The 12,095-nt window shown below is 44.9% G+C and overlaps 1 protein-coding gene and 1 pseudogene across 1 annotated transcript; both read right to left on the bottom strand.

Moving 5' to 3' along the window:
- Positions 1–4,296: 4,296 nt before the first annotated feature.
- On the bottom strand, positions 4,297–5,128 carry LOC121403878 (annotated as a pseudogene).
- Positions 4,334–11,894, bottom strand: LOC111079549 (casein kinase II subunit beta'-like). Its single transcript, XM_041591927.1, has 3 exons — positions 11,395–11,894; positions 11,248–11,329; positions 4,334–4,352 (listed from the first exon to the last, which is right to left on the bottom strand). The coding sequence occupies exons 1-2, from the start codon at positions 11,826–11,828 to the stop codon at positions 11,251–11,253; spliced, it is 513 nt and encodes a 170-aa protein (XP_041447861.1). The 5' UTR covers positions 11,829–11,894; the 3' UTR covers positions 4,334–4,352; positions 11,248–11,250.
- Positions 11,895–12,095: the final 201 nt, after the last annotated feature.

Raw genomic sequence — 12,095 nt, 5'->3', positions numbered from 1 at the left:
ACTGTAGGTAGCGCGTCACATGCAAAGTGAGTGCCTAAAAAAATATACCCTCAAAACACAGGGTAGCGCGTCCCTTGGCGATCCGTTTTGATCAAGCGCGGCAACGAAAATTCTTTCACCAATTACACAGCAAGCAACGGCGGATACGCGAAAGCGAGAGACGAAAAGAATGCACCGGTGCACTATGGGAAATTTGACCACTTTTTCTGGGAAACAGTTTTAAGGAAGAAAGAAAGTAATATAAAGCGCATTCATCTTGTAGTCCTGCAATGAAAGACAATTAATAATGTATTGTAAGAAATATATTTTCCTTACACACCTCTTAGAAAAAGACCTGCTCTTCCCTTTCCAAATCAATATTCTATTTATGTTCTAAGTCTAATTCATTAAAAGGGATTTCATCTTAACGCTCCGCGCTGCCATCCGGATTTGATGAGTATTCTAATAGGTTTAAAACCTTTAATGGAAGACACATTCTCCTCTCTCGCTGAATACGTCTATCCAAATTCACTGAAGAAATTATCGGATCAGAAGTATCTATAGCTCGCAGAAACACGTCTGTTAGGTTTTCAATCCTACCGCATTTTTTGGCATGATGCAGACGATCAGATTTGTAAAATTTAATTCGAGATTCAGCTCCTTCTCCGAAATATCCAATAGGAAGCACAGAATTTTCAATGATATCCCTTGCGTGAATTAAAATTGTATGAACACTTGCGGTCATTGGCAGCCAAGGGTATTTATCAATGATTATCTCGGCAGTACGATAACAAAAAGCTTAAAATTTTGGAACAGAAATCGGCAGCTGGCATGAAAGGCATATCAAAATCGTATGTAAATTTGCAATAAGTTGCTCATCGACACCAGTGATGTTGGAAAAAGCATGAGGATCGGAAAATGCTCGCCGAGCAGTGTTACTATCATTGGTACTGCCAAGTCCTCCAACTTTCGGTTGATCGACTTTAAGCGAAAGGTGTTCCCAAAATAGGCCTTGGACTTCTTTTTTTGCTAAAGAACCTCTTTCTTATCAACAGAGCATCCTCTTTTGCGACTTTTCCCTTTGCTTCGTACCACTTGCCAAAAAAATCTGAGTTTGCCAAATTGAGGTTATGTTCTAAAAATTAAAACTTCTCGCAAAATCGTAAAAAGTGTTATTTTTAATTACAATTAATTATTATACTCTACAACATACAATAATTCAGGTATTGCCATCAGGTCGGTTTGAAGTAAGGCTGCCGTTTAAATCAGATCCAAATTGTCTGGGAAACTCCTTTGAGGTTGCTAAACGGCGGTTTTTGTCGCTCGAAAGAGGATTGTCTCGTGAACCTGAGTTGAAGAAAATGTACTTGGAATTCATGGAAGAGTACCTCTCCTTAGGTCATATGTCGCCGACTGACAATACGGTTCCTTCTACTCCACACTACGTAATTCCACATCAGTATGTCCTTCGGCCCCAAAGTACGTCCACCAAGCTTCGCGTCGTGTTCGATGCGTCGTCGAAGACGTCCTCTCAGGTGGCCTTAAATGAGATTTTGATGGTCGGACCGACCATTCAAGAGGAATTATACTCAACGCTTCTCCGCTTCCGTCTGCACAGGTTCGCCCTGACTGCCGATGTGAAAAAGATGTATCGCCAAGTAATGGTGAATGAAGCGGATAGGCAGTTTCAGATGATAGTGTGGAGAAGAAACCCATCTGAGTCCTTGAGATTATACAAGCTTAACACCGTGACGTATGGGACTGGACCAGCCCCCTTTTTGGCTATCCGGTGTTTAAAAAGGTTGAGTGAGTCTGTGAAACTATCATTCCCTAAAGCTGCTCACGTTATTGGGTCCGACTTTTACGTTGATGACATGTTGACTGGTGCTGCATGCGTAGAAGAAGTATCGAAGTATCTCAGGTTCTTCAGACCGCAGGGTTTGAGTTAGCGAAATGGTTTTCGAACTCACCTGAGATCACCGCATCTGAGAGCACAGCAAAGCCCATAACGATCTCGGATTCAGATTCGACTAAGGCGTTAGGAATCTCATGGTTGCCTAAGGAAGATGCCTTTCAGTTTAAAATTGACAATGAAGTCATGGGTCTCCGAGCGACAAAACGGAACATACTGTCGGTGACATCGAAGTTGTTCGACCCCCTTGGATTGTTAAGTCCTATCGTCATAAAGGGCAAGATCGTATTGCAGGAACTCTGGCTTAACAAACTAGATTGGGATGAGTCGATTCCGATGCATTTGGAAACAGCATGGAATATGTTGAAAAATATACTGTCTCAATTGGAAGAGATCTTAATACCTCGGCTTGTGTATTCCGATCCGATGTCACCGGTCCAGATACATGTCTTCGCTGACGCCTCCATGAGAGCTTATGGATCGTGCGTCTATGTCCGTAGCAGAACTGCAGAAGGTTTAATTGTTGTATCATTGTTGACTTCAAAGTCCAAAGTAGCGCCGCTCAAGACCAAAACGCTCCCACGGCTTGAGTTATGTGCCGCTCACCTTCTCGCGGATCTCTGTCACAGAATCAAGCCCCTATTAAAGGTCCCTATCGAACGAGCTATTTATTGGTAAGACTCTGAAGTAACTCTTCACTGGATTCGGTCACATCCATCTTCGTTGTCGACGTTCGTTTCGAATAGGGTGGCTGAGATACAGGAGTGGTCAGATGGAGCTACGTGGCGGCATGTCCCTACAAAACGAAACCCAGCAGATATTGTGTCAAGAGGTTGTGACGTCAAGGAAATCGTCCAGTCCATCTAGTTTGAAGGACCCGCATTTCTAAAGGATGAAGAGGAAAACTGGCCTAAAAACCCTCATTTCGAGTTTTCAGAAGATGTTGAGCTGGAGAAGAGGAAGAACGCGGTCGGGCTGACCGCTGCCGTGGAAGTTTCGGATTTAGTAGATGTCATCGAGGGATTCTCGTCACACCTCAAGCTGCTTAGAGTGTTTTGTTATATGTTCTGCTTTATAAGATAATGTAAGAACCCGAGCATGACGTTTGAAAAAACGGTCTCACCGACCGAGTTTTGCCTTTCGCAAAATTGTTGAAACCACCCAACATCACGAGTATCGTGAAGAAATCGAGAAAGTTCGGAAAGGATCTAGAGTTGGTCCTAGTCTTCAGCGGTTGAACCCATTCATCCATGAAGACACTGGTACTTGGTGTTTTTTTTCGTTGTTGAGAGTAGGGGGGCGACTAGCTAAAGGTCCTATATCATACGATGCCAAGTTTCCGTTGCTTTTGACAAAGCGCTTTTGACAAACCGCAATTCGTGCGGAGCTATGTTTGTCATCTGCACCAAACCAATTTTCATGTCGGCGCACGAGCACTTGTGAGCATCCTTCGACAGAGTGTTTGGATCGTAAACTCTCAGGAGGTCTGCAGTCAGACAGTTCGATCGTGTATCCGCTGCTTCAAATGCAAGCCTCGACTGCTGACGCAACTTATGGGAAATTTACCCGCAGACCGGCTCCGTGCTCTCCGCCCATTTTCAATTTGCGGCGTTGATTTTTGTGGACCCGTCTCGACGACATTGAAAATTCGAGGAAGGCCCCCATACAAGTCCTATATCGCGCTTTTTGTTTGTTTTGCGTCCAAAGCGGTTCACTTAGAACTTGTATTTGGCTTGACCACTGACTCTTTTTTATTGGCTTTCCAAAGGTTCGTTGGGCGCCGAGGATATCCCCAGATCGTCCATTGCGACAACGGGACGAATTTCGTCGGAGCGAGCTGCCACCTCAGCGCTCTGCTCGAGGACGAGGCGGACGCAGTTCGCGAATTCGCGTCAAGACACGTATGCGAGTTTGCGTTCATACCGCCTCGAGCGCCGCACATGGGAGGACTCTGGGAGGCAGGTGTGAAGTCTGCGAAGAGCCCACTCCTACGGGCGGTAGGCAGCGCCTCTTGACCGCCGAAGAGCTCGCCACAGTCCTCGTCGGGATCGAGGCCGTCCTGAACTCCAAGCCGCTAGGAGCCCTCAGCCAGGACCCCAGCGACGGCGAGGCACTCACGCCCGGGCACCTGTTGATAGGCGGGTCGCTCCTCGCCCCCCCAGCACTGCGGACTCCGGACCAGGAGGGTCTCAGCTGCTTGCGGAATGGCAACTTGCCTCGTCAGTCAGGCAAATAGAGTGCACTCATTCCCACAATCCACATTCCATCCACCAGCACGCATCCTACTCTAGCTATAAAATCATCGAATAAACGATGGACAGACCAGACAGTTTGTTTGTAAGAGTATCAAAAATATAACAATATTAGATTTTTAAATTTTAATATTAAGTGAATCATTCGAATTAAGTATCAAAAATATAACAATATTAGATTTTTAAATTTAGTATTAAGTGAATCATTCCTTCTAGGTATCAGCTTCTTCGTCCGAGTCCTTATGTGTCTCAGAGCGATAGGCAAGGGGATGGATCTTGAAGCCATACAGTCTGGGAATGGAGTCGAGGAGGGTACATGAATAAAGAATGGATTAACGGATAATTGTGGTACCCACCTGGCCACAAACTTAACCTTGGAGCGCTTGGGACGCGTCTCTGGCTTGACCATGAAGAGCATTTGAGGAAAGTTAGTGCCAAAGAAGGCGCCGTCCAGGTGGGGGGGGGGGGGGGGGGGGGCCCCGGGGGGGCGGGGGGGGGGGGGGGGGCCCCTTTCGCCGCCGGGGGGCTCACGCCGAGGGGCAGCACGTGCGGGCGCAGAAAACGCGTGGACATTTCCCAAAGACGCCCTTCACGTACTTCTTGTACATCAGTTCGATGCCGCGGTCGGTGACGATGAAACGGGCGTGAATCAGCCCGTAGAGCTCCTCGGCTTCTTGAACCTCCGCTTCGGAATCGAGTACACCATCGGAGGCGGACCCAGTCTTCAGGTCAAGGATCACCGGGAGTGCCCTGCGATAGTTCTTCTTCTGCATTTCTAGGAACACCAGGTTGAACTTGTCGTGGATGAAGTCCTTGTCCACCATCACAAAGAACTCATTTCCGGGCTTCTTGCAGAACCAATTAATCCAACTGGTCTCATCCGAGTCAGTCATTGTTAGAAATAAAATAAAATACAAATAAAATCCTCAAAACTGTAACTTGCTTTTTTCGAGTTTCGAGTTTCCAGAAGGACTACTTGATTACTTGTGATTAGTTTTCTTTTTTTTTCTGGCATGATGCAGACGATCAAATTTGTAAAATTTAATTCGAGATTCAGCTCCTTCTTCTCCGAAATATCCAATAGGAAGCACAGAATTTTCAATGATATCCCTTGCGTGAATTAAAATTGTATGAACACTTGCGGTCATTGGCAGCCAAGGGTATTTATCAATGATTATCTCGGCAGTACGATAACAAAAAGCTTAAAATTTTGGAACAGAAATCGGCAGCTGGCATGAAAGGCATATCAAAATCGTATGTAAATTTGCAATAAGTTGCTCATCGACACCAGTGATGTTGGAAAAAGCATGAGGATCGGAAAATGCTCGCCGAGCAGTGTTACTATCATTGGTACTGCCAAGTCCTCCAACTTTCGGTTGATCGACTTTAAGCGAAAGGTGTTCCCAAAATAGGCCTTGGGCTTCTTTTTTTGCTAAAAAAATGGGTGTGACACCGCCTTTTATTTGATAATGCATATTAAAAAATAGTTAATGATAGGGAATAGGAAGTAATTATAACAGTTTTATTAAGAAATTAGTTTAACTAATTTTTATTAAAATTATAAAGGCGTGGCACGCATAAAAACAACACCCGACCCGCGTCGAGTCGAGCGACAGAACACACCAAGAAAATATGAAGTCTTACGACGGGAATAGGTCCAGGGCCGGATTAGCAGTTGCCTAGGGCCCTCCTAGAAATAACAGAAAAATTTTGTTGAAAAAACAAAACTCCAAATAATGAATACAAAATATAATGGCCACTGAGAAAAATACAAAATAAAGGAGGGCCCCAGATTGATGATTGCCCAGGGCCCGGTTGAGGGTTGATCCGGCCCTGAATAGGTCGCTACATCACATCAGCCCTCAAAACAAAACGAAAAACCAATTCAAGCGGCCAACAATTGTAGAGCCCACACACAAGCACAGTATGTGTGAATACATGGCACACACACATTTACGTAACCTGGAAACGAAACTCAAAACGGTTTCGGAAAATAAGAATTGATACAAAATTTTGTCGTGTCTGTTTACACACATACATTTGCAATTCTCAGCTTGCTTTCGCATCTCGTCATGAATCGAACATGTCGAAAAAATGCCGAACGTCTCAGCACCACAGCCGAATGGTCCCAGCACCCTAGCCGAAGACCTGGGGGTGCTGGGACAGAAACCTCAGCTGCGCCCCTTTCGTTGTATGAACTGACACATCTATATACTGTATGGTTAGTGGTTCTGTACAGCCTTGCGAATCAATTTAGCCTTCTCTGGGCATTCAACTTATTGTTTTAGCACAAATTTTAAGATTTGTGGTCAAATGTGGTATTTCTTACTATATACATTTCAACAAGAATTTATTAATCTACATCACACAATAGATTTCAAGGTGGGACTAGGTGGGACTCACTAAATATACCTTTTCAAAAATCAGTTTTCAATCAAAATTGGCTAAAAAAAAAAGACTCATTTTAACCTAAAAGTACTAAGACATCACAACTACGAGATACAGTTAACAATACAAAACACGTAGTAAAAACCCAACAAATTAAGATTCAATCAAAAAATTGGATCATCTAATCGTATTTTTCAATTTATGAGAGATCTAAAACTGTAATTAAATTGCCACTTTTTCACTGCGCGTGCTTTTCAGCAACAACAGCTGGGTTGCACAGCTGATTTTGCGAATGTGGCGCCATCTATGGAATTTTCTGGTACGCAACTTATAAGCTCACTCTTTTTCTAATACAGAGTGATCAAAACCACGGATTTTTTTTAAACCCTTGAAAAATGGGTTTAGTTTACTGTAGGGTAGCGCGTCACATGCAAAGTGAGTGCCTAAAAAAATATACCCTCAAAACACAGGGTAGCGCGTCCCTTGGCGATCCGTTTTGATCAAGCGCGGCAACGAAAATTCTTTCACCAATTACACAGCAAGCAACGGCGGATAAGCGAAAGCGAGAGACGAAAAGAATGCACCGGTGCACTATGGGAAATTTGACCACTTTTTCTGGGAAACAGTTTTAAGGAAGAAAGAAAGTAATATAAAGCGCATTCATCTTGTAGTCCTGCAATGAAAGACAATTAATAATGTATTGTAAGAAATATATTTTCCTTACACACCTCTTAGAAAAAGACCTGCTCTTCCCTTTCCAAATCAATATTCTATTTATGTTCTAAGTCTAATTCATTAAAAGGGATTTCATCTTAACGCTCCGCGCTGCCATCCGGATTTGATGAGTATTCTAATAGGTTTAAAACCTTTAATGGAAGACACATTCTCCTCTCGCTGAATACGTCTATCCAAATTCACTGAAGAAATTATCGGATCAGAAGTATCTATAGCTCGCAGAAACACGTCTGTTAGGTTTTCAATCCTACCGCATTTTTTGGCATGATGCAGACGATCAGATTTGTAAAATTTAATTCGAGATTCAGCTCCTTCTCCGAAATATCCAATAGGAAGCACAGAATTTTCAATGATATCCCTTGCGTGAATTAAAATTGTATGAACACTAGCGGTCATTGGCAGGGTATTTATCAATGATTATCTCGGCAGTACGATAACAAAAAGCTTGAAATTTCGGAACAGAAATCGGCAGCTGGCATGAAAGGCATATCAAAATCGTATGTAAATTTGCAATAAGTTGCTCATCGACACCAGTGATGTTGGAAAAAGCATGAGGATCGGAAAATGCTCGCCGAGCAGTGTTACTATCATTGGTACTGCCAAGTCCTCCAACTTTCGGTTGATCGACTTTAAGCGAAAGGTGTTCCCAAAACAGGCCTTGGACTTCTTTTTTTGCTAAAGAACCTCTTTCTTATCAACAGAGCATACTCTTTTTGCGACTTTTCCCTTTGCTTCGTACCACTTGCCAAAAAAATCTGAGTTTGCCAAATTGAGGTTATGTTCTAAAAATTAAAACTTCTCGCAAAATCGTAAAAAGTGTTATTTTTAATTACAATTAATTATTATACTCTACAATCAACAATAATTCAGGTATTGCCATCAGGTCGGTTTGAAGTAAGGCTGCCGTTTAAATCAGATCCAAATTGTCTGGGAAACTCCTTTGAGGTTGCTAAACGGCGGTTTTTGTCGCTCGAAAGAGGATTGTCTCGTGAACCTGAGTTGAAGAAAATGTACTTGGAATTCATGGAAGAGTACCTCTCCTTAGGTCATATGTCGCCGACTGACAATACGGTTCCTTCTACTCCACACTACGTAATTCCACATCAGTGTGTCTCTCGGCCCCAAAGTACGTCCACCAAGCTTCGCGTCGTGTTCGATGCGTCGTCGAAGACGTCCTCTCAGGTGGCCTTAAATGAGATTTTGATGGTCGGACCGACCATTCAAGAGGAATTATACTCAACGCTTCTCCGCTTCCGTCTGCACAGGTTCGCCCTGACTGCCGATGTGAAAAAGATGTATCGCCAAGTGATGGTGAATGAAGCGGATAGGCAGTTTCAGATGATAGTGTGGAGAAGAAACCCATCTGAGTCCTTGAGATTATACAAGCTTAACACCGTGACGTATGGGACTGGACCAGCCCCCTTTTTGGCTATCCGGTGTTTAAAAAGGTTGAGTGAGTCTGTGAAACTATCATTCCCTAAAGCTGCTCACGTTATTGGGTCCGACTTTTACGTTGATGACATGTTGACTGGTGCTGCATGCGTAGAAGAAGTATCGAAGTATCTCAGGTTCTTCAGACCGCAGGGTTTGAGTTAGCGAAATGGTTTTCGAACTCACCTGAGATCACCGCATCTGAGAGCACAGCAAAGCCCATAACGATCTCGGATTCAGATGCGACTAAGGCGTTAGGAATCTCATGGTTGCCTAAGGAAGATGCCTTTCAGTTTAAAATTGACAATGAAGTCATGGGTCTCCGAGCGACAAAACGGAACATACTGTCGGTGACATCGAAGTTGTTCGACCCCCTTGGATTGTTAAGTCCTATCGTCATAAAGGGCAAGATCGTATTGCAGGAACTCTGGCTTAACAAACTAGATTGGGATGAGTCGATTCCGATGCATTTGGAAACAGCATGGAATATGTTGAAAAATACATGAAGTACATGTCTCAATTGGAAGAGATCTCGATACCTCGGTTTGTGTATTCCGATCCGATGTCACCGGTCCAGATACATGTCTTCGCTGACGCCTCCATGAGAGCTTATGGAGCGTGCGTCTATGTCCGTAGCAGAACTGCAGAAGGTTTAATTGTTGTATCATTGTTGACTTCAAAGTCCAAAGTAGCGCCGCTCAAGACCAAAACGCTCCCACGGCTTGAGTTATGTGCCGCTCACCTTCTCGCGGATCTCTGTCACAGAATCAAGCCCCTATTAAAGGTCCCTATCGAACGAGCTATTTATTGGTCAGACTCTGAAGTAACTCTTCACTGGATTCGGTCACATCCATCTTCGTTGTCGACGTTCGTTTCGAATAGGGTGGCTGAGATACAGGAGTGGTCAGATGGAGCTACGGTGCGGCATGTCCCTACAAAACGAAACCCAGCAGATATTGTGTCAAGAGGTTGTGACGTCAAGGAAATCGTCCAGTCCATCTGGTTTGAAGGACCCGCATTTCTAAAGGATGAAGAGGAAAACTGGCCTAAAAACCCTCATTTCGAGCCTTCAGAAGATGTTGAGCTGGAGAAGAGGAAGAACGCGGTCGGGCTGACCGCTGCCGTGGAAGTTTCGGATTTAGTAGATGTCATCGAGGGATTCTCGTCACACCTCAAGCTGCTTAGAGTGTTTTGTTATATGATCTGCTTTATAAGATAATGTAAGAACCCGAGCATGACGTTTGAAAAAACGGTCTCACCGACCGAGTTTTGCCTTTCGCAAAATTGTTGAAACCACCCAACATCACGAGTATCGTGAAGAAATCGAGAAAGTTCGGAAAGGATCTAGAGTTGGTCATAGTCTTCAGCGGTTGAACCCATTCATCCATGAAGACACTGGTACTTGGTGTTTTTTTTCGTTGTTGAGAGTAGGGGGGCGACTAGCTAAAGGTCCTATATCATACGATGCCAAGTTTCCGTTGCTTTTGACAAAGCGCTCGCAATTCGTGCGGAGCTATGTTCGTCATCTGCACCAAACCAATTTTCATGTCGGCCCACGAGCACTTGTGAGCATCCTTCGACAGAGTGTTTGGATCGTAAACTCTCAGGAGGTCTGCAGTCAGACAGTTCGATCGTGTATCCGCTGCTTCAAATGCAAGCCTCGACTGCTGACGCAACTTATGGGAAATTTACCCACAGACCGGCTCCGTACTCTCCGCCCATTTTCAATTTGCGGCGTTGATTTTTGTGGACCCGTCTCGACGACATTGAAAATTCGAGGAAGGCCCCCATGCAAGTCCTATATCGCGCTTTTTGTTTGTTTTGCGTCCAAAGCGGTTCACTTAGAACTTGTATTTGGCTTGACCACTGACTCTTTTTTATTGGCTTTCCAAAGGTTCGTTGGGCGCCGAGGATATCCCCAGATCGTCCATTGCGACAACGGGACGAATTTCGTCGGAGCGGGCCGCCACCTCAGCGCTCTGCTCGAGGACGAGGCGGACGCAGTTCGCGAATTCCCGTCAAGACACGGATGCGAATTTGCGTTCATACCGCCTCGAGCGCCGCACATGGGAGGCAGGTGTGAAGTCTGCGAAGAGCCCACTCCTACGGGCGGTAGGCAGCGCGCTCTTGACCGCCGAAGAGCTCGCCACAGTCCTCGTCGGGATCGAGGCCGTCCTGAACTCCAAGCCGCTAGGAGCCCTCAGCCAGGACCCCAGCGACGGCGAGGCACTCACGCCCGGGCACCTGTTGATAGGCGGGTCGCTCCTCGCCCCCCCAGCACTGCGGACTCCGGACCAGGAGGGTCTCAGCTGCTTGCGGCAATGGCAACTTGCCTCGTCAGTCAGGCAAATAGAGTGCACTCATTCCCACAATCCACATTCCATCCACCAGCACGCATCCTACTCTAGCTATAAAATCATCCAATAAACGATGGACAGACCAGACAGTTTGTTTGTAAGAGTATCAAAAATATAACAATATTAGATTTTTAAATTTTAATATTAAGTGAATCATTCGAAGGCAATGGTGATGAGCGCCAGCATCGGTTACCTTCTAGGTATCAGCTTCTTCGTCCGAGTCCTTATGTGTCTCAGAGCGATAGGCAAGGGGATGGATCTTGAAGCCATACAGTCTGGGAATGGAGTCGAGGAGGGTACATGAATAAAGAATGGATTAACGGATAATTGTGGGACCCACCTGGCCACAAACTTAACCTTGGAGCGCTTGGGACGCGTCTCTGGCTTGACCATGAAGAGCATGTGAGGAAAGTTAGTGCCAAAGAAGGCGCAGGTGCAGAAAACGCGTGGACATTTCCCAAAGACGCCCTTCACGTACTTCTTGTACATCAGTTCGATGCCGCGGTCGGTGACGATGAAACGGGCGTGAATCAGCCCGTAGAGCTCCTCGGCTTCTTGAACCTCCGCTTCGGAATCGAGTACACCATCGGAGGCGGACCCAGTCTTCAGGTCGAGGATCACCTGGAGTGCCCTGCTATAGTTCTTCTTCTGCATGTCTAGGAACATCAGGTTGAACTTGTCGTGGATGAAGTCCTCGTCCACCATCACAAAGAACTCATTTCCGGGCTTCTTACAGAACCAATTAATCCAACTGGTCTCATCCGAGTCAGTCATTGTTATAAATAAAATAAAATACAAATAAAATCCTCAAAACTGTAACTTGCTTTTTTCGAGTTTCGAGTTTCCAGAAGGACTACTTGATTACTTGTGATTAGTTTCCTTTTTTTTTCTGGCATGATGCAGACGATCAGATTTGTAAAATTTAATTCGAGATTCAGCTCCTTCTTCTCCGAAATATCCAATAGGAAGCACAGAATTTTCAATGATATCCCTTGCGTGAATTAAAATTGTATGAACACTTGCGGTCATTGGCAGCCAAGG

This window comes from Drosophila obscura, unplaced genomic scaffold (assembly GCF_018151105.1).
Source record: "Drosophila obscura isolate BZ-5 IFL unplaced genomic scaffold, ASM1815110v1 contig_165, whole genome shotgun sequence".
Taxonomy (NCBI): domain Eukaryota; kingdom Metazoa; phylum Arthropoda; class Insecta; order Diptera; family Drosophilidae; genus Drosophila; species Drosophila obscura.
This window is presented reverse-complemented; position numbering and strand designations above follow the sequence as displayed.

What these genes read in the sequence shown, in the direction of transcription:
- LOC111079549 (XM_041591927.1), bottom strand. Translation starts at nt 11,828, where the DNA reads ATGACTGACTCGGATGAGACCAGTTGGATTAATTGGTTCTGTAAGAAG. An exon ending in AAGGTTAAGTTTGTGGCCAG is followed by an intron (nt 11,330 to 11,394) that starts GTGGGTCCCACA and finishes CTCCATTCCCAG; the next exon opens with ACTGTATGGCTTCAAGATCC.